General features: G+C 43.2%; 2 protein-coding genes across 10 annotated transcripts in view; one reads left to right on the top strand and one right to left on the bottom strand.

Moving 5' to 3' along the window:
• Positions 1–7,174: 7,174 nt before the first annotated feature.
• On the top strand, positions 7,175–8,687 carry TSSK6 (testis specific serine kinase 6). The gene has a single exon (XM_005501766.3). The coding sequence runs from the start codon at positions 7,368–7,370 to the stop codon at positions 8,202–8,204; it is 837 nt and encodes a 278-aa protein (XP_005501823.2). The 5' UTR covers positions 7,175–7,367; the 3' UTR covers positions 8,205–8,687.
• Positions 8,688–16,440: 7,753 nt separating this feature from the next.
• The window catches only part of MYO1B (myosin IB), a 139,239-nt gene continuing 134,376 nt past the window's right edge, over positions 16,441–21,303 (bottom strand). For all 9 annotated transcript variants that reach the window (XM_065068929.1, XM_065068932.1, XM_065068928.1 and 6 more), the window contains 2 exons: positions 20,660–20,787; positions 16,441–18,090 (listed from right to left, as the gene is read on the bottom strand). In XM_065068929.1, the coding sequence (XP_064925001.1) occupies positions 17,967–18,090; positions 20,660–20,787 (252 nt within the window). In that variant the 3' untranslated portion in view covers positions 16,441–17,966. The remainder of the gene's footprint in view (positions 18,091–20,659; positions 20,788–21,303) is intronic.

The following is a 21,303-nucleotide window of genomic DNA, read 5'->3' as shown; positions in this document are numbered from 1 at the left end:
CCTGCATGAACTCTCTGCAAATCCACATGGATAGAAAACAGTGCTACTAGCAGCGGGTTTCTTTTTCAGTCCAGTGTTCTTTGTAAAACAACTATATATATATATATATATATATATAAATCAAATACATAGTAAAACATCAAATGTTATTATTAAAGAGCAATTTTTAGCCATTGATCGCAAGAAAATCCTTCAATATCAGCTGGGAAAAATTGAAAGGTGTTTCATTGGTCAAGGGTCCTGTCTATCAGCCAAGGGGGTACGTGTGACCATGGCAGTCCATTAGTCTGGGGCTTTTGGTGTTGGGATCCATCTGCCACGTGGTCACTCTGAACATATGTGGCTGCTCAGCTCATGCCCCATGCTTAATTCAACTGTCACCTTATGGCAACTAAAACTGCTTGAAGGCATTTAAAATCTAAACTACAGAAGCTCTCTGACAGATCTCTGGTCTCACTTTTTCTCCATGGCCTCCATAGAGGAGGTGGCTTTCAGGGTAGTAAAATGTTCAACAAGGCTCAACTCTCCTCTTCATACTCACCTTCCAACCAGCCCATCAGCCTCATCTCTCTTCAAAGCCACCACCTTCCTTTGGGAGAGCTCCCCAGACCATATCCCAGGATATCCAGGCACCTTCTCATCCCCATCCCTTGCTTATCTCCAGGTACCTCTCCACAATGTGGAACGCGGAAACCTGGTTCCAGACCTGGTGTTACTGTACTGCCGTCTCCTTTTGTTTTCTTTTAATTTTCTTTCGTTAGAGACAAAAGCTGCTATAAAATGAGTTGTTCTAAAATCCAGACCCTACTAGTCGGCACCACATTCTCCTGAACAATTGCATCCGTTGAGGACATGAGTTGGGACAGATGACTAACATTTTGCGAGGACGTACCCCCTTGAGTGGCTTGGGAAAGCAGCCGGGGTTCAAGTGAAAAGTGGTTTGAATGAGCCTGAGAACATTTCCTCCTCAGTAGGGCAGAAATGTATTTGAACCTTCCTGGGAGGTGCACGGTCGACAGAAGTGCCCTTTCCCTGACTGCTGGCAGATGAGCCCCACTATCCTGACATCAATCATGGCACCCTGCGGTTATGGGAGAGCCCTTGAACTTTGAACAAACACCCATGGGAGGCATAACTGGCTCTGCTGGGTTATCAATATCCCCATCAGTCCCACCGGAGTCATTCTGCAATGTGACTCTGTCCTCCACGGGCTGCTTGTGACAGGCTGGTGTGGCACGATCTGGAAATAAAGGGTCCTGTTTCACATCAGCAGCGAATAAATAACTTTCTATGGGGGGAAATTATCACCATGCAAGATGCACAACAAAGATACTTAATTTAATCCTTCTCCAAGAACAAGAAGGGACACATTCAGAGACCGTATAGCACAATCCTGCAGTATGTCACCATTTTGCTCCTGTTGGCTTACTGCACGGCCAGAGCGTTGCCCCATCTGTAGCCCTGTTGTCGGCTGCTGTCATGCCCTGTGTCACCCCACAGGCTCACTCTGTCTTTCAGATTTTTAAACTCATGTCTTGAAATAAATTAGAGGGACTCTCAGAATGATACACAGCAGAACAGAGCATTTAGTATTTTCTTGAGATATTTTCTAAGCATCTTGAAGCAATTTTACCCCATTTAATCTGAGCATTAATCATTTCAAAGACATCTCCCAGACCTTTAGTATAGCTTTCCTCCCACTGCTCCTTTGTCCAAATTCAGAATCACCTTGCCTGAAATAGTTTTTATTTCAGGCAAATGAAAGGAAGGGAGATAATTCACTGCACATTGACATTAAAGCTCCCTTTTCAGCTAAGCAAAATTTGCTTTCAAGATTTCAGGTCGTAGCTGATGTGTCTGATAGGCTTTAGGATTCAGCCATTTAAAAGTCTCCATGTTCCAGCACTCTGGAGGATAAGTATATTCATGAATTGTGGGAAAACACTGCTGGGCAATCAAACACCTCAGGTATTTCTGCATTAACTCTGGAGCTGGCTCTCTCAGGCTGTACATTCCTGCCTCCAGTGACGCTGGGCTGCCCAGCCTCCACCTAATGACCTGTTTAATTACCCTTGGCCAGGCCAGTGCAGGCAGGTTGGGCTGGAGACATACCTGAGTGACCCTGCCTCGTTGGGAAAGCAAAGCTTTCAACAGGCAGTTTAGCAAATAAATATACCTCACTCTGCTTGAATGCATTAACCTTTCCATAATTGCAGTCTTTAGCGCTAGCAGCCTTTTATCCACCTGCCTGGCATCCTCCTTGCTCTGTTCAAACCCCACGCTGCACCAAGCTGTGGGTCTCCATGCTCTTGTGTGCAACTTAATCCTTCTTCAGTTTAACATCTCCTCCTCTTTTCATAGTCCATTACATTGTATATGAGGAAAAATTTCTTCCCAGAAAGGGTTGTCAGGCTTTGGAACAGGCTGCCCAGGGCAGTGGTGGAGTCACCATCCCTGGAAGGGTTTAACAGGCATTTAGACAAGGTTCTTAGGGACATGGGTTAGTGCTGGAGTTAGGTTATGGTTGGAATTGATGATCTTAAAGGTCTTTTCCAACCAAAATGATTCTATGATTTTATTGCTCTGTGGATCTCTACACTTACTTGTCTGTTGGAAGAGAGAGGGAGGAAGAAAGGGGGCAAACATTTTCCTCTCTTGACCCATTTGATTACATTAAGCATAATTAAAAAAAAACAAAAAACAAAAAACAAAACAAACTTAACAAGAGGTTCTTGCCAGAAGACAGGATCCAGAGGCATTTTGTGCACATATTTTTCCTTGCAGACAAGAAGCTTTCTGTGAATAATATCATCATTTTCACAGCACCTAGCAAACATTAATCCTTGCACTAGCACCAAGCGGTAAATATTATTCTCCATGTGTAATAGTTAGCAGACTGAGTGGCTTACCACAAGACAATTTCATTTTACATTACAGTTCAAAACTTCCCTGGCCTCCAGTCTTCTGGTCAGATCATAACTCTGTCTTGAAACGATAGTAAATTCAACATTATTTGATGGCCTGAAAAGACATTTGAATTCCCTTTCCCTAAATTGCCTCCAAATCCATCTTATTTTATCTCCTAAATGAATGAAAGGGAATACACTACAAAAGCAGAAGGCTACAGCTTCTTTTCCGTGCTCTGAATAAGGGATCCAAATTTCCTAACTGCATTTAGCACTCATTTTTGACAGTTGAGGCAGCACCCACACCATGGGATGTCGCGTGAGCCCAGCTTGCCCAGAGAAATTGCACCATCTCCATCCTTGGGGGTTTTAAAGTCCTGAACAGCCTGGTCTGATCTCAGAGATGACCCTGCCCTGAGCAGGATATTGGGCTGGAGACCTCTGGGGTCTCCTCTTACCTGAGTGGCCCCGTGATCCCAGAATTCTGCTCTGTCACCTGTCCTTTCTCTCACTGGTACACAGACTTCTCCGTGATTTTTGACAGCAAAGGTAATAAATAACTCTATTTTCTAGAAAATGTGGGACAGCAAGAAACACCTGGATCTGCTGATTACATTTTGGCTATTGTTGACTTCTCTTATAGGTGTCAACATGACATAAGCATCTAAAAAGACAAAAAGCACAGGGGTAAGCATGGTTGTTAGATGTTTCTCTTTGAAGTTAAAGATCTGTACAAGGGTAGGTGGGGTGTCTGTTCTCCTTCCTTCTCACTTTATTATCAGCCACTGCAGCAATCAACCAATTCCTTGAAAGTTGTGGTGTTATTTCTTTCTCTCAGCTGACTGATGTTCGTTATATTCAGGTAGCACCTAAAATCCCAGAACAGCTGTTGGGAAGAGGTCCTGCATACAGATTTTGTTAGTGATCATCCCTGCCTCAGAAGGTCTCACCTCTTAACTGAGAGGCACCGTGGCCAAGGGAAAGAACCTTCTCCTGGACTGTGCAATCTGTAGGTGGCATCACAGATGACAGTCAGTAGGACACCATGGTCCTCTGTTTGCCTCATGCATTACTGAGCATCAGAAAAGCATTTCTGGGCAGCATGGCTCACAGTGTGCTTTACGATACGAGTGATTCCTGCTAACAAGTAGGAAACCAATTAAATGCTGCTTCACAAACCAGTTTAATGCCAATAAAGACATAAGGTAGATAGGAGCAGCATCAGAGTCAGCATGGTAGCTGACAGGTTCAGAGCTCACCTTGAGCCCTCGTAGGAGCATGTTTACAAAGGGGCCAGATCCCACCAGATGCTGAGAGCTCTCCAGTCCTACTAAATGGTTGTAAAGCAAATAGTAGCTGAGGGAACTGAGCACCACCAGATGAGCCCTTAAGAAATCCCTGACCACTCCTCCTCCATATGGTCATTCTGCTTATTGTCCATGTACTGTATTGACCTACTGGAAGTGTAACTGGCAACATATTTCTTTTCATAATACTTTGCAAAGCACTGTCATATCAGTATGTTCTCCAGAGAGGAAAAAAAGTGCCATTTCCATTAAAACCCTATTTAAAAATACAGCTTGAGCATTGACTGCAGCTGACTTGGCTTTAGCTTTAACGCAGAAATTGGCATCTACAGCCAAACGGTTCATGCCTGAAGGCTGGTAAGATGTTGCAGTTCCACCAAGAGTACAAGGTAGGGCTGAGCAGGTAGAAGCAAAAGGAAGTTTTCAAAAGATGAGAAGCAAGATTTACACAGCTCACTGGCTGCTACGTCCTCCGAGCAGCACAGCAAACAAACAGCCTCACCCCAGCGACAACAAACCAACCAGACAAATTCTCGTTAATTACAAGCAAAAAACCAAACATGCATTATTGTCTCAAATACAATGATAGTCCTTGGCTCCTCATTTGCATGTTCATTAGCTTGTTAATAGGATACCTGTCATGGACCACTTAAAACACACAATCATGTACAAATGCACCCAGTAATTTATTATAACAATAGCTTCGTCTCTTTCTATTTGACATATTTCTCCCGTCCAGAAAATGGTTCAAACTGTGTCATCCAGGGCAAACTATAATTGATGAATACATCTCAGAGAAAGCAATTTAGCTTTCTGTGCATTACACAGCCAATTATCTTTTCTGATACCGAGAGCTGTGAGCATCTACTAGCGATGGATCCAGGGAATTGCTGGAGGAAGGACCCACGGCAGGGCTGGACCTACCAGCAGCCTTCCAATAAATCCACACAGTGGAGGAAACTACTCCTGGTGAAGGAAGAACCTGCTGTACAGGGGGTGGATGAGCACAGACCAGGACAGATCTTCCAAGTCCAAGAAGGGAGGATGGGGAACGATGTGCCGAAGGAAGCAGCGGGCAGGAGAGTGGCAGTGCCAGTGGTGGAGCTGGGGACAGGGAGGCACAGCACAGCAAGGATAGGCAGGACAGTTGCTTGTGTAACATCCTGAGCCAAACATGCAATAGTTTCTGATTCAGTGGCACAGATAACTATGAGGATGTGAGAGACATTACTCAGGGCAGAAAAACATCCAGGACAGTCCCTGGAAGAAATTCGTGGTAGCCTACCACCTTACGTCTCAGAGGGATGCATCAGTTCCTCAAATCCTTGCATCTTTGGTCTCACTTCTTCTCTATAGCCTCCAAAAGACAACTCTGATAAAAATAAAAGGAGAGCAATTCCCATTCCAAGAAACTGAAAAGCTATTTCTGCTGAAAGACACGTTTCAAGTTCCCCATCCACACCACACAAAGTGAGAAGGCCTACCAAGAAAAATAGGTCCCTGCACCATTGTCATAGAAAACTGAGTATTTACAGACAGCCAAGGAGATTTGTGGTTAGGGACAGCAGAAAAGACCCCTTTGTGCCACTCTGCGTAGTTCTGATTTTAATAGAATACCCTGCAGAAAATGGGTCCAGGTCCCCAAATGGATTCCTCATCCAAGAAAGCAGATGGTTCACCACCAGAAGAGCCCTATTTTGAAAACCCAAGTGAAGAGGGAAAAAAAATGTAAATACTCTAAACTATCTACCCATGGGAGTCCTTGCCCTGTGTAGGCATGGCTGGGGACACCTGTGAGCCAGGGAGATCCTCAATACACCCTTGTCATCTCTCGTGGGGGAGTAACTTAGGATTCTGCTCACTGCAGAACAATGTTGGGATTTCTCAAAGAGAAGTACGACTTAAAAGAGTTTGGTGGCAGGTTCACTCTAGTATTTACTGCATGGGGGAAATATCCCAAGCTGAACGCTGCTTACCTTCTCTCCAGGAGCCCGTACCCATTCACAAAGCAAACTTTCAGGCGTGTTCCCTCCCTGACAACCATCACTCTGGAGTCTATATTTTAGAACTCCAGAGGCAAACTTGCAGGTGAGGCCTGATAACTGTATGCAGAGCAGACTTTCAAGAAACAAATTATCAGGAAAATAAAAAAAGGAGTAGAATAGCAGGAGGGCTGGCTCAAGCTTGGTACCTTTGTGGAGGTTCCACCTGAGCATAACAAACCATAGACTTTTCTATCTCTGTAGACCATTCATGCCATGATTCAGTCCAATAGCAATATTTCACTTTGGGGTCTTCTTACTTCTCATTCGATCCTTTTCATTGATCTCATATGTGCCCTTGTTTAGCTGTAGACATTGCTTAGAGTCCAGAGCATTGTAGATGCTGTTTTGTCTGAATAAATCCTTTTCTTCTCAACAAAGTGCAAACTGGACCTTATCTTGCAAGTGTTCACTGTAGTTTGTAGTTGCTTTTGGTAAATATGAGAACTTTACAGCTTAAGATTTCAGCAAATCCAGTTTACTAAGTAACATGAAACAGAGAGTACATTAAAAATCACACAACTTTATACTTCTAGATGATTCATTATATTCAGTATGCATTTACTTAAGCTAAATGATTAATGTGAAATTTAAATTGGGCTCACTCACTGTCCTGTGGGTAGTTAAAAGCACTGCCATACAGCCAGCTTATTTAGCATGGAGAGCTCAAAGCAGGCTCATCCAGGCTGTCGTATTTATAGAATAAAGTGGTTGACTCATAGTCAAGTTGCATACAGTGGGAAAGGTTTGCACGAGGGTCCCTGCGCCCACAACTTATTGGCGTTCAGTTGCCGTTCTGCTTCCTTATTGGTCTCCTGGAAGGAGTTCCTGGCCTGGCTGCAGCTCAGGCCTTTACCTCCTCTGGAGCCTGGACCAAACCGCTGCTGGTTTGGCGGGGGGGCTCGAGTGCATCCGCCACATCATGTCACAAAGGCAGTGCCACACAACACTCCGCCCCATCACAACACCTGGGTGAGCTCTGGAGCCCACAGGGACACTCGTGGGACCATGGGGGAGAGCAAAGGCCAACAGCTGCCACACACCATCTATTAAACCTTTCAAATCCTGGGGGAAATCCCCAGCCTCACTTAAGCCTGTTGGTATCACACATCATGCCAAGAAGCAGCACAGGAGACAAGCTCCTCCGTGAGCTGGGCTACAGGCTGGGTCACACATTAGGGGAGGGCAGCTTCTCCAAGGTGAAAGTGGCCACCTCCAACAAGTACAAGGGCCCCTTGGCCATCAAGGTGGTGGACCGACGACGGCTCCCCTCAACCGTCACGTACAAGTTTCTGCCCCGGGAGCTCTCCATCGTGCGCAAGATCCGGCACCCCAACATCGTGCACATCTTCGAGGTCATCGAGCTCTGCAATGGGAAGCTCTATGTGGTGATGGAGGCAGCAGCCACCGACCTGCTGAAGCTGGTGCAGCAGCTGGGGAAGCTGCCCTGTGTCCCCAGGGCCCGGGACATCTTTGCACAGGTGGTGGGGGCCGTGTCCTACCTGCACGACCGCGACTTGGTGCATCGGGACCTCAAGTGCGAGAACGTGCTGCTCAGCGCCGATGGCCGCCGGGCCAAGCTCAGTGACTTTGGGTTTAGCAAGGAGGTCAACGGCCACCCAGACCTGAGCGCCACATTCTGTGGGTCAGCAGCCTATGCGTCCCCGGAGGTGCTGATGGGCATCCCCTACGACGCCAAGAAGCATGACGTGTGGAGCCTGGGGGTGATGCTTTACGTGATGGTGACCGGTTGCCTGCCCTTTGACGACACCTACATCTGCAGGTTTCTCTGGCAGCAGAAGAAAGGGGTGGTGTACCCCGAGGGCCTGCCCCTGCCACCGCAGCCCTGCCAAGCCCTCATCGCCCAACTGCTGCGGTTCTGCCCGGCCTCCCGGCCTGGCGCTGCGCAGGTGGCCAAGAACCCCTGGCTGAGAGGCACATCTGAGTGAGGAGCCACCCCGAGAGATGCCAGGAGAGCAGGAACACTCTACTGCAGCCAATGCTGTGTGCTGGCCGGAACCACGTTATACTCAACATTTGCTCACATGAGAAATCCCTGTCCCAGAGGTGCCCGCTGGTGCCCATGACCAGCTCCCATGGAACACCTTATGTTCAACTACATCTTTCAGATATCGATTCTTACCAACGTTTGAAGTCTCTGCCAGAGATGGCTGATGAGAAAGAAATGCCACTGGCTGTGGAGAACCTGAAATGGCAGTGAAATAGAGAGATAAAGGAGACTGCTTTGATAACACACGCTGTCCAGCTTCAACATAGAAAACCACCAATTACTCCGAACGCAACACCCAAAATCTACTACAGGTTCCTACTGGTAAGTCTCGTTGTCAAGGGTTAATTAAAGCAAGGAGCTGGCATCTGAAATGTGCTTTCACGAGACTTTTTGAATCCTCTTTAAACAGTCTCCACTCTAGCTTCCACCAAAACTGAAGCCAAACAGAAGATTTCCAGTGGGTGGTCTCTGGTCTTCATGTTGTTGGTGCCACATGAGGTCCCACAGCCAGGCCACGTCTTACATGAACAAACCAGTGCACATGGTTCTGCTGGAAGAGAAGGAAACATCCTTGGTAAAGCAAACATTTTGGGTCTATTAAAAGCAGCAGTTTAAGTAGAACAAGATGTGGCAGCAGAGCCAGCCCAAGGCTTTTCAGCACATGGGCTACAGTGATTTTGCCACTCCCAGAAGGAAAATTAATTTTTTTCTCCTCCTTGCAGCTGCAAAATAAAACTCCATAGCAGCAGCAAGCCCAAGTTAGACAGAGTAAGGGATAGGAAGGGTGTCTTGGGGCCATCCATGGCTGGGGAAACAGGCTTGGGAAGGATCAGGATGGGGAGGGAAAAGAAGAAGAAAAGTTGTAAGGATGTGGGAAGTGAGGAGATGGATTTGCCACATGCCTCAGATTTTTACATGGGCAAGGAACAGCTGCAGCTCAGATGCTTCACTAGCAAAACTCCATGGTCACGGAGGACACAGAAAGGGGCATCAGCTGGTGACCCACCCAACAGCAGGGGAGCAACAAAGGGTTTGGTGGGCATGTGGAATTTGCCACTGAGCAAAAAGCATCAGAGGAGACTTTGGCATGCAGGACTAAGACTTTAACTGAGTGCATACATCAAATACCTCGATCATTAAATCTGCTGAAAGTTTAAATATTGCTAGTCTCCAGAATGAATGGTCAGATAAAAGAAACTGCTAAGATTGAGTTATGGTTGAAATAATCACCCACAAAAAAAACATCGCAATGCATTGCTTAAGTCGAGCTCATATTTCCACAGTCTTCCCCTAAATTTATTGGCAAGAAAATTCTAAATAAGTATACATGCCTGCAGAGCATGCCAGAACAGGACAGAATCTGTAGCTAATTTCAGTATCAGAGAAATACAAAAAAACAATCACACAGAAGGGGCAAGTTTTTGTAATGGTGACATTTTTTCCAGTAGCAAAGAAACTCAGGTCAGTTGTACATATTTAGCCTCTGTCAAATGATAAGGGCTGTTACCAGCCAGCAAAGCACACACCATCCCACTGTACCAAACTCTTCCTTGGTGGTTGCCCCTCATCTGCTCATGCATGGAGGAAGGATGGTGAGTACCATAGCCTTGCAGTGCCACAAGAAGACAACACTGGGAAGAAATTAAGGGTGGCATAGGTTAGGCATGGTCAGTAGAGGACCGCTGCTCTTAAGGATGGCCTATTGTGGTAAAGATCTCCTGGTGTTATCACTACATGTCTTTGAGCTAGCTTTCCCCACAGTTTTACACACAGAAAACAGCGACATGCAGTTCAATGAGTGTGGGAGCCTGTTTTTCACGTCCATGGCCAGTGGCGAGTTCAGCTGCTGCTGGAGACACTGAAAATGGGGTTGCTTGGAACTGGTAGGAGGAGGAAGGGTCGTAAGAAAAAAACTCTAGAGACCCATGGAAGGTTGAAGAACACACACAAACACAAAAAAGAGCACAATGTGTCCAAAGAAAGTTCAACAATTTTCCCAGCTCATTGGATTGTGGGAACTTTGCTTTTCCAGGGAATAACTCTGCTATTTTTAGCATTTTTATTATATGATTTGTCACGAGCTGTCTCAGGAGACTATCAACAATCAGCTTCAAGCAGCATCAGACCACAAACACTTCTCCACATGTGATTTAGAACATCTGGAGCAAAGGAGTCGGCTTTCAAAGCATGCCAGCACCACGCTGCCTTCCCCACATTTCTTCTTCCTGCTTCCATCTTCACATCCATTCTCAGACTGTGCATAGAAAACAGGCTTGAGAAGCCAAGCTCAGAGGTACGGACAAACTGCCCATGCTGTAAACGTGCGGAAAGAGCAGCCACCGCCTGCTTTGAAGAGAAGGACGGCTGGGGATCGCTGGTGGCACATTCCCTGCATCGCTGAGCCGCAGTGATTTATACGTCCTGTCCCCTAAGGATGGGAGATGAGATCCTCAGCCTGGAGATGGGCCAGTGTGAGGAATCATGCCAAAGTGTGTCCACTGCATATCGCATCCACAGAGCCAAAAAGGAGGCGCAGGCTTTGCTCCAGTCCCACTGTAGACACGAACTCTGTATTTGGTGCACAGGTGGTGAGACCCTGGCCCAGGTTGCCCAGAGAGGTGGTGGATGCCCCATCCCTGCAGACATCCCAGGCCAGGCTGGACGGGGCTCTGAGCAACCTGGTCTGGCTGAAGATGTCCCTGCTCATGGCAGCAGTTGGACTGGATGAGCTTGGAAGGTCCCTTCAACCCAAACTGTTCTGTGATTTCTCCAGAAATTCTGGATAAACCAGAGAGCTCCAGGAGGTAAACTGTGAATTCACAATGCGTTTCTTCAGCAAATTTGAGGAGGGAATGGGAAGATATGAAAAAGGAATTTGGGCGAAAAGCAGAGGAAATGACATGATGGTCCCAGTTGGGAGCTCCGTAATGATCTGCTTGGTGTTTGCACAGAACCTGCATGAGAACAGGGAGAGGTCCAGGACCCACCAAGCTGATGAGAATTTTATCATTGGCTGGGGGGGGGAGGGTGGGGGGGGAGGGTGAAGGTTTCACACAGTTGTTAAATTTTATGTTCATCTTTAATTTCTCTGACTAATCCACATGTATGTGGTGCAATGATACAGGGGTCTGCGCTCACACCATCACGTCTCCACGTCTGGCTTCCCCACATGGCTTCGAAAAGCTAAGCTCGTGAGGACACAGGTTGTGATGCTACCATGCAAATCCCATACAAATCCTGGTTTTTAACAATAAACTCAGCCCAGGGAGAGAGAAATCTGCAACTGTGCTTTGTAAAGCGCCAGTGACATGGCAGCACCATCTGCGTCTAATTCTCCTTTATACGTTATCAAGGAATAAGTGGCAAAATTCAGGGATGTTTGTCTCTCTTAAAGGTAGAAGACCTGGGATTTTGGCTGTTCTTGTGGGGCAACTTCTCTGTCCTTCCAGCACGTGGCCCCAGCTGCTGGGGTGGCTGAAAATGCACTGGTTCAGCATCAGGTTCACTTTTCCAGCCATTTTTAGAAAGGGAATGGCTATAAATACAGGTCTCATTTGTAGTTGTTAGGATTTTTTTTTAATACTGAGAACTGTTTTCAACTCCATTAGTAGCCAGTTCACTCTAAAAAAAAAAATAATATTTCTTTGTGTTGAATTACATTTTTTTTAATGAGAAAAAAGATGTATCCTTAAAGCCATGGCAACTGTTATGTCACATTGCAAGTGCAACAATCCAAAAAAAAAGGAAAAAAACCCAGACAACAATGACAACAAAACTTCTCGGGCACAAGGGCCTGTAGGACACACTGGGGCAACATGAGAGCAGGGACCATCTGGCGGCACAAAAATGAGAGTGGGGAAAAGCCACACCAAGGGAAGCCCTTAAATAACATCATGGGCCAGGATTAGCACAGTGGAAACCCAAAAATAGACCAAACCTATGAGAGGTTTTGCTCACCCTGGCTGGAGGAAGATGCACGCCCCCACCCGTGGCATCCCAAAGGAGATGCTCTCTCTGTTGGTTTAAAATAAATGCCTTTTTACTATATCAGAAACAGCTGAATTGTTTTGTTTTTTGATTTTGTTTACATTATCCCCAGAATAGCTCATGAAAACTCATGAACCTGCCATCACAAGGCCACGGTCACCATATAATATTAAAAAGTTTGGGATGCAACCAACATTTAGGATCCTCTGCTGCAAGCTTTTTGGACTTCATTATTGAAAAATTCAATGTTAATCAATAGCTTATGGTGATTTTGATCAAACAGCATTGCTTTGAACACCTGCAGTTGGAGTCTTCGTGGTGAAACTTAAGCCAAAGTCCCTTTTCAAACACATGTAGGTGTATTCGCAGCTATTTAATGCTCCTTTGCATCTGAATATATATGAGTTCACTCCTTTTGGCACCACAGTTGGAAACCACCTATTTCACATTCTGATGGACTCCTTTTTTCAGGCTACAAGAAGCACGTCCAGTCACCTTGAAGGCCATGTGCCGCGAATCCAGCCAGCAAGGACTCCATCATAACGTCATTTTGAGTGGATTCCTCTGCTAACAGGAAGAGAAGGAGCACATGGCAACAACAGATTTTCATGTTTCAGGCTTCAGTTTTGCTTTTTGTCAGAGTTTTGGAAAGATACTGGTGGGGAATGGATTGGTAACATCCAGAACAGATACTGCCAGGGCAACAAAAATCAGAATTCATTGTGAGAAAATGCATCGTCTCCCATTTTCAGAGAACAGTCCAAAAGGCATTTGATGTTATGGAGGGTGAAGGTGAGACCAGGCAGATCCAGGGGTCTGGACAAGGACTCCTGCAGACCTGCAGCATTTTGCCATGTTTCCAGGGAAAATGATTCCCTGGCCAGAGGAACATTTAGGTTTTTTCTTAAATAACTAAAGACCATCAAGAGTGGAAAGTTATACAGCAAAAAGATCCTTACCTTGGGTTACGTGCAGCCTTGGAAATCAGTTGAATTATTAAGAAGAGATATTCAGTCTCTTCATATTTTCTTTCCATTCGTGTATAAACCCTTTTGTGCTTCCTACCTCAAAATTTTGCCTAGTCAGTTCACAATCAGTTGTCAACATCTTAAAAATTAAGGATGAAGGAGAGAGAGAATCTGTTTCTAAAAACCTTTTAGGACACTGTTTCACAAACCGATCATAATCAAAATTATCTGCAATGCCCTCAAACTGTCCCAACTCCCATTTTAAGTTAAAGCCTGAATACCCAACTCATCCATATGGGTAAGGGAGCAGGAGCAGAACTGGTTTTAGCTGATAACCCCTTGGGAGTAAGTTTGGTATTCCTCTCCAAGTCCCAAGCCTATAAATAGGCCCAGCTTATAAATGCAGCCAGACATGAAAAAGTGATGTATTTCCTTAAAAACAACAAATTTGTAGAAGCACTTTTTCCCTCTTTGCATTGCAGTTAATTTTTTAAGACTGGCCAAATGAACTCTTCTCAAATTTATTTAAATACAGTTTTACAAGAATTACTAACAGCAATGGTAAATTCACCTCCATCCTCCATACACTCCATGTCAAAAGTGCAGAAGAACAGAGAGATTCGGTGTTGCTGAATGAGTGGGTTCTGCTGCCAGTGTTATCCTGCAAGAAAGAACGTGGCTTTTCCCTGCAGTGTCTGTCTCTCTCTCTACATATATATGGTGTGTGCGCTTAAAGCAGTAACTGCTCATCCATGTGATGCTTCAGTAGAAGCAAGTGCTGCTCTGCCAACAAACTCCAGCAAAGTTGGGTTTTTTCATACATTAAACCTCCCTTTACCTACATCTCTAGGACGAAACACTCCCGTTAGTAATAAAATGGAAAGTCTCGCTGTAACTGGGACTGACAGGTGAAGGTTGTTCTCCTTGAGGGAGGATGCCACTGCCTGAATAAAGTCTCCTGAAAGTATCTGACAGCTCATACAACTTCAGACAGGCCTGTAGTGCAAATTAGGAAATACTGTGGTGGAACGGCTACAAGATCCCTCTACATGCCAGCAACCTTGAGTGAACACTTAACTGGAAGGTCATAGTTAAATCACAGTATCATAGTATGTTGGGATTGGAAGGAAGGGACCTTCCAAGGACTGGAAGAACCTTCCAAGCTCATCCAGTCCAACTGCTGCCATGAGCAGGGCCATCTTCGGCCAGACCAGGTTGCTCAGAGCCCCGTCCAGCCTGGCCTGGGATGTCTGCAGGGATGGGGCATCCACCACCTCTCTGGGCAACCTGGGCCAGGGTCTCACCACCCTCAGTGTAAAACATTTCTTCCTCTTGTGACAAAATATCCCAGTAAGGATGGAAGCTAAAGAGAAGGAAAGCCAGAACTTATCTGTTAGTGACGCTGGATATAATTAAAATTCACACTTGCCTGTACTGCTCTACTTTTTAATTTCTTTATTCCATAATTTGTACGATGAACAAAGGCAACAAAACCATAAATTGGGATGAAATTGTTAAGGGATAAAAGAAAAAAAAAAGAGATGATAAGACAAAACACATAGAATATAATAGGCTTTGGACTCAAAGTAAGTTATTTGAAAGTCAAGTTCATCTGGTTATTAATACTGTTCTTAGGGACTCTATCGAAATCCTAACATCAGGAAAGTTGAGTTTGCAGACTTTTCCAAGAAAAGAATATCAAGGAAAGGATTTGTGCTGAAGAATTGGACTGAAAAGGATTATTGTGAATCACTGAGAACAACAGGTTGCCTCTTAAGGAAACACATGCAAAATAAAAATTTCTTGTCTCCCCAAATCACATACCAATATTGTGTATATTTAACCTAAGAACCAGTTGCCTGCACTTTTTGGATGTGATGGCAGTAAGGCAGATACAGATATAGAGAAAGTATAGGTCTAGGAAAAGAATTTTATTTGATTCTGGAAAGTATCATGCAACAATTTCTTTTTTCTTTTTATGATCCTTGCCCAGCTTTCAGATGACAAATTAGAATTTACAAGTAAAAGTATGTGTAAGGTTAGCACCATAGGAAGAATAGTCTTTTCTTTACAGCTCCATTTGATAAAAGGTTATAAAAGAAAACAGAGGAAAAGGAAAAATAACTAGCTGACCTTGCATTTTTATTTTCAACATCCCGGAGACTTAAATCTAAACATCAAGATATCACGACTCATCTACCATCTCTAAATAATTTTAACATTCAGCAAAACTTGCTCGGTACATGAATAAATATGTGAGTATCAAATGGCCGCTATCACAAAATACCAGCTAATATGCAAGGTAAAAAATGTAAAGGCCCAGAAAAAGAAATGAAACAACAGAAACAAAGTGAGGAATTTGCCTCTCTTCCAGTCTCACGCTACCGTAGCTATCGTGACTTGCTGCAAAGATCAAAAAAATAAGATATGTGTACTGGGTGTGCCTAGGAGGGGTCAAATATCCTAATATTAGCCTGTAATACCCTAACTTCAAGGGCCAGATATCCAGAGGCAGGTAATCAAAACTCTCCCATTTCCTACCTGAAATCCTACAGGATTACATCAGACTTCAAATGCTTATTTTCCTTTTGCATGCATTTTAAAAATTTGCCCCTTGTAGATTTTACCGTAAGGTTTTCAAGATCCTGAGCGGCTTTCCAAACCCTCCAGTCTTTGCAGAGCAGCAATTCTAATACTGGATTTAGCAGTTTTAAATACCATGTTACTACGTGCTGTCTTCTTAAGGCAATTATCCTAATTTTGCATTATAAACTCATTCTACTATTTCCTTTGTTAAGTATTTCTAATTACAATACATGCAAAATGATTTAAATTTTACAAAACTACTAACCTGACTCAATTATTAAAAGATCATAAGGAAGAGGCAACTTTTGGTCATAGTTGGGAAAATACACCTTGGATGACTCCCACCTTTCAAGGTCACGTGCGTGGATTTTTCATAGCAACATCAGGCAATCAGTGAAAATGACGGTTACGCATCCAGATCACAGCAAAATCATTAACTTTAATCCCAAAGCAAAACGTGGGATAACCCAAACCGGCTGTTTTTTTCCAACCAATAACAATTAGCCTAGAACGACTATTGCAGTAAGTGCTGTTTTAACCCAGAGAGCCAATGTTAACATTGAACTACCCAAAGACTTCATGGCCATGAACGCTCTGTAACATTACCACCGGGAGAGTAATGAGACTCTGAACTTTTCTTTATCTTTCCTTTATTTATGCTTGGACTTCCAGCACTGCACATCAGATACCCAGGGTCTTAATCTGTCCTATATTAGGCTGCACAAATACAATGCTTTCTCTGCTATCCTCACATCAACGAATCAAACAGGCACATCCAACAAACCCATCACTTGAGTGGTTACTGCTATCTAAAAAAAATGCATTTCTCCTCCTCAGGATTTCAACTCGTGCTTCTGGCTTATAAAAGATTAAGAGCAATCAGTTACACTGAGAGTTGATAATGCAGCTCTTGATTGTATTTTCTGTGCACGCATTTACATCGGGTGCACACAAGTTATATAAAATAGTCTGGAATACAAAAATATGGTTATAACATAGGAGTACCAAACAGCACAGAATTAGAATGGTTTTATTACCGTAATACCAATTTATATACAGACCCCAAATGAAGGATTTTTTAATTCTGAGTGTTCTTCTCAAATTGGCAAATGCAGTGTACACTCTAAAAAACTGCAAATTAACATCACAAATCTATTTTAACTCCTACACTTTCTATGCAGTCTGCACCAATCCTCTCTCTTGCACACAAAAATGTATTATAAATAATTTTTCACAAAATGTCATGTATATTTTATTGCACATTGTACATGCCAATATCTAAAAGAAAGGCTCAAACCCTTCACTTGATAACTAACCATTTAAATACTTAGCAGTTACTTGTGTTACGAATACTATTGCATTTTCCAGGCTCTAATCTTAACTAATAATCTAAAAGAAATAAAAAAAAAAAGAACAGAAATTATGCCTTGAACTGTATAGCTTTTGTGAAAGAAACAAGCTTCTTTAATTTTACTGATTTCTACTGTATAAAGTCATTAAAAACATCTGACCTAATTTAAAATCCTGCTTCAAAATTTCTGCCTTTTTTTTTTTTTACTACAAAATTACACATATAGCTGCTTGTATAATCATATATTCCTTCTGTTTTGTGGAATTAGATGTCTGCGTGCTGTACTGACTAGAAAACCAAGTTACGCAGGTTCTAGTGTTAAGTATGGGAATTAGTGTGTCCATCTCCGTTCTGCCGCTCTCCTCAGCACTGCCAAGCAAGGAGCCCGTCAGAACACCCAAGAACATCGGTATAAAATGACACTGGGCACAAGTGGCCATCAAGGCCACATACAGTTCCGGTCAAGCGGATCTCTAGACTAAAGAATATGAGTAATTTATCATTAATATGTAGGTTTATGGTATGCTAAAATATGACTGCTAAACAAACAGAATGATTTCATGGATGACAGATAGATGCCAGCTGGTAAAAATGCCTCACTGGGTAAGATACTCTGCGTTTTGAGGGTTAAAACTCTGGCGTGAACAAAAAGATTAAAAAGTGGATTGATCGAAACATTTTGCCTAGGGTTTCTAAAGCTATTGGCCATCAACAGCTCTAGAAAGGGATAAAACCAGCCAAACCAAGCAACTAAAATTGCACTATTACAAAGAAACAAGTCCGTGAAAGGGGGAGTCACCAGCCGCAGTTAAGGGACGGCCACTTCAAGGAGCCGATTGTTTTTTCGCTTGCAAGTTGGGATGTTGCCGTTTTTCTGGCTGCCTTGTATGAACTTCACGCACACTTTGTCTTGCCTGAACTGGACCAGAAACCTAAGGGAGGGAATAAGATACATTTTAGTCAAAGGGGAAAAAAAACACACGAAGAGTCGAAGTCTTTTCACGTTCGTTCTGAGCATCACTCCAAAAAATGTCATTTCAGGTCTATATTAATAGTAAGAGCTGCAGAATAAAAAAAAAAGCCATATGGCTTGAATCTCCTTCAGGTAGTTTCTCTTAATTATTGCCTTTTGCCTGTAACTCTGGACCTTTTATATTAATTAGTTTGCTAATCCTTTAGAAAGAAGGCAGTTTAAAACGGAATTTCTAATGTACCACACAGAGTATTTCCAGCTGCCTCACCATTGTCCAAAGGGATTTTTCTATTTTCATGGAAGGAAGCTAAATGCTTCTATGGCAACATGGGGAGTGCTGGTCTTCTGGTTTATGGTTAATTTCATATATCTGGTTTCGTAGCAGCTCTCATATTTCTAATCCTTTGTCAGCTTTTACAGCCCCCTGCTTGGCAATTGGGAAAATTCACTTCCTTCCCAGCAGTCTCCAAATTTAGACATTTCCTACAGTCCAGGATAAATTAATCTGGGTTTGCCTCTTCACTTTTACTGGAAGAGAAATTTTGTTGAATGTGGAGAACGGCTTTGAAAAACAAAACAAAACAAAAACCAACCAACCAACCGACACAACACAAAAAAAAAAACAACCAAAAAAAACCAAAAAAGACAGGCTCCTGTGGAGCCTCAGACTTCTTGGTGATCTGGACAGTGACATTAAAAGCATTAAACGGGGCAGCGCTGCCTCTTGGCTGACACGTGGCGGGTCGCCAACCTAAAAAGTCCTTTGCAATACGGCAGAATTTTCCCTTTTACCATCCTTAAAAAGTCCTCAGCAGGGGCCAAAAACTTCAAAGAATTTGTTCTGCAGCCGGAAAGCACAAATCAAGCTGACGGCAGAGCTCAGGGGAGGAAGTGGCCTCTCCTGCACCCTTCGGTCCTGCGTTCCTGCTGCACAGTGCTGACGCTCAAAAATTAACTTGTTTGGCGTTCCCAGCCATGCAAACATCAGAAAAATGCCAGTAGGTCCGATAGCCATCATCTCTTGTCACCAGTGCTGCGTTTTCCTGGGCACACTATTCCAATATTATACATACCAATGGTATGTCTCTTACTAGACATACCCTGAATCGACAGAATTTTTTGCCAATATCAGCTCTCTTTCCAAAAAGCAGTGTACAGTAGTCAAAATAAAGCCACATTTTCTTCTCAATGCCTACTTGTATCTAAACTCTGGGAGAGAGAAGATAGTACTTCTTCACCATCAACAGAGATGGAACTGCGAACAATTTAAAAGTTATTTAGTCTGGAGAAACTCAATAGCAATTCACGCTTGAATGGTTTTAATCTGAAAGACAAGAAACAAAACCACATCCCAAAAGGCAAGATTCCCCAAAATCAGAGTGTTTTCCAGACCTAAGGCAGACAGTCCAGACTAGTGTAATGCATGCTTTAACTTGGGTTTAGTAGTTTATTCCTTTGTAGCCACCACTAAACTAGAAACTTACTGGGGACAGCCACATTCTTTTAGAGGCTAAAACCACACACACCCTTGACCAAATTAAATCACATCTGGTTACAGAACAAAGGAAAATGGCAGATGTCATCTTCAAGGAAAGAGTAAAATTTGGCTTTAAATAAACCCTCAAATGTGAACAGATAAAAACTGTACTCACCATTGTGACTCTAGAATACAAAGAGTGCTGTGCAGCCAGATAAAAGGTTCACTTTTTGCCCACAGAAATTTTATTTCACTATTGTTAAAGGGTTCCAAATTTTCTTCTTTATTCACAATTAATAAGCTCACCAAATCAATGCTCCTGAAATCAGGGGGCACTTCACACAACAGACTGAGCACGTAACGATGCTGGACTGAAGGGACTCTGACTCAGGAGGCGTTTTTATTCCATGGCTATAAACACTGCAAGTGCAGTCCTTACTTAAGGCCAAATGCAAAACTGTACCAAGCAGAAATAAATACTAATTTGAGATGGAAGTTTTTTATCAATTAAAGCTTTTTAACAACCAAAAAACCCCAAACAACAATAGGTGCCTGAAACACCATCAGCAGAAATTTTAAGAGTACATTTTTCACCTTCACAAAAAAGAAGGTAGAGCTTTATACACCTGCATCACTAGCGCCATCATTCCACGTGTTTGGGGAAGACTTTTTCATTCTGTTTTGGTTGTTTTCGCTAGGACTTGGCACCTAGTGTCCACCCTAATCAACAAACATCTCATAAGAATATGTGAACTTTTCAGTCACACACAAAAAGACTCTCTCCAATGTGATATCTTTTAATTATTTCTACAGCAGCAATTCTGCTTCATAGCCCTATTTGAAGCTACCTTAGGCTCATCTTCTCTAATGACCTTCAAGGAAATAAGAGCCAAAATGAATACTAGAAATGAGCATACATTGAAAATCGGATCGTTACTTACAGTACTCTGTCAAGAGAAAAGAAGGATTAGTTATAAAAATGTGTTTTGTTTTTCTAACATTAGAAGAGAACACAGAAGGGAACACAATTTTAAGCAAACCAGACACATACTCATCAGATATCTCGATGTTGAGCTTCTGTTTGGTTTGGCTGAGAGTCGTACGGTAAAGTTTAGTGGCCATTTCAATCAGGTGGTCGCTGCTGAGCAGGAAATCTCCTTTACCAGCTGCTCCTGAACCCTGAAACAGAAAGCAGTTAGGACTACTAGAATATGAACAATATTAAATGCCAGCCAAGCAGGAGGTTTGATGAGGCGTCTTCTCTTCCCCCTGCAATGAAATAACAGTCTTTTGCCATGTAAATTAAATAGGGATGCAGTGCAGTGTATAGGATCAAAATGCAATGCACTCCCAAATAAACTACAAACCTCTTGAGAAAATCAAAAAACCCAAATCTGCTGGGCCATAACGTGCATTTCTTGGCACCCCATAAAGAAGAGAGAAATATTGTGCCAGTGTGGCAGGAAGAAGTATATGAGAAGCTAAGTGGAAAATACAGCCAGGAGGTATCTGAACCAAATTGAAGGCCCATTTTACAAATGGAAAACTCAGTCGCAGAGAGTCTATATTGAAATGGGAAACATGATTTTCAAAAGTAAATGATCGTTCATAATGTCATAACTGTTCTCACTTGGCTTCAGTGGTTTTAAATTTTTGCAGATGTGGCAAAGTTCAATAAACTTCTAAACCTACAGG

This window comes from Columba livia, chromosome 7 (assembly GCF_036013475.1).
Source record: "Columba livia isolate bColLiv1 breed racing homer chromosome 7, bColLiv1.pat.W.v2, whole genome shotgun sequence".
Classification (NCBI taxonomy): domain Eukaryota; kingdom Metazoa; phylum Chordata; class Aves; order Columbiformes; family Columbidae; genus Columba; species Columba livia.
Note: the sequence above shows the minus strand (reverse complement) of the source record. Positions and strands in the feature narration are given on the sequence as shown.

Coding starts and splice junctions, on each gene's coding strand:
- TSSK6 (XM_005501766.3), top strand. CDS start 7,368: ATGCCAAGAAGCAGCACAGGAGACAAGCTCCTCCGTGAGCTGGGCTAC.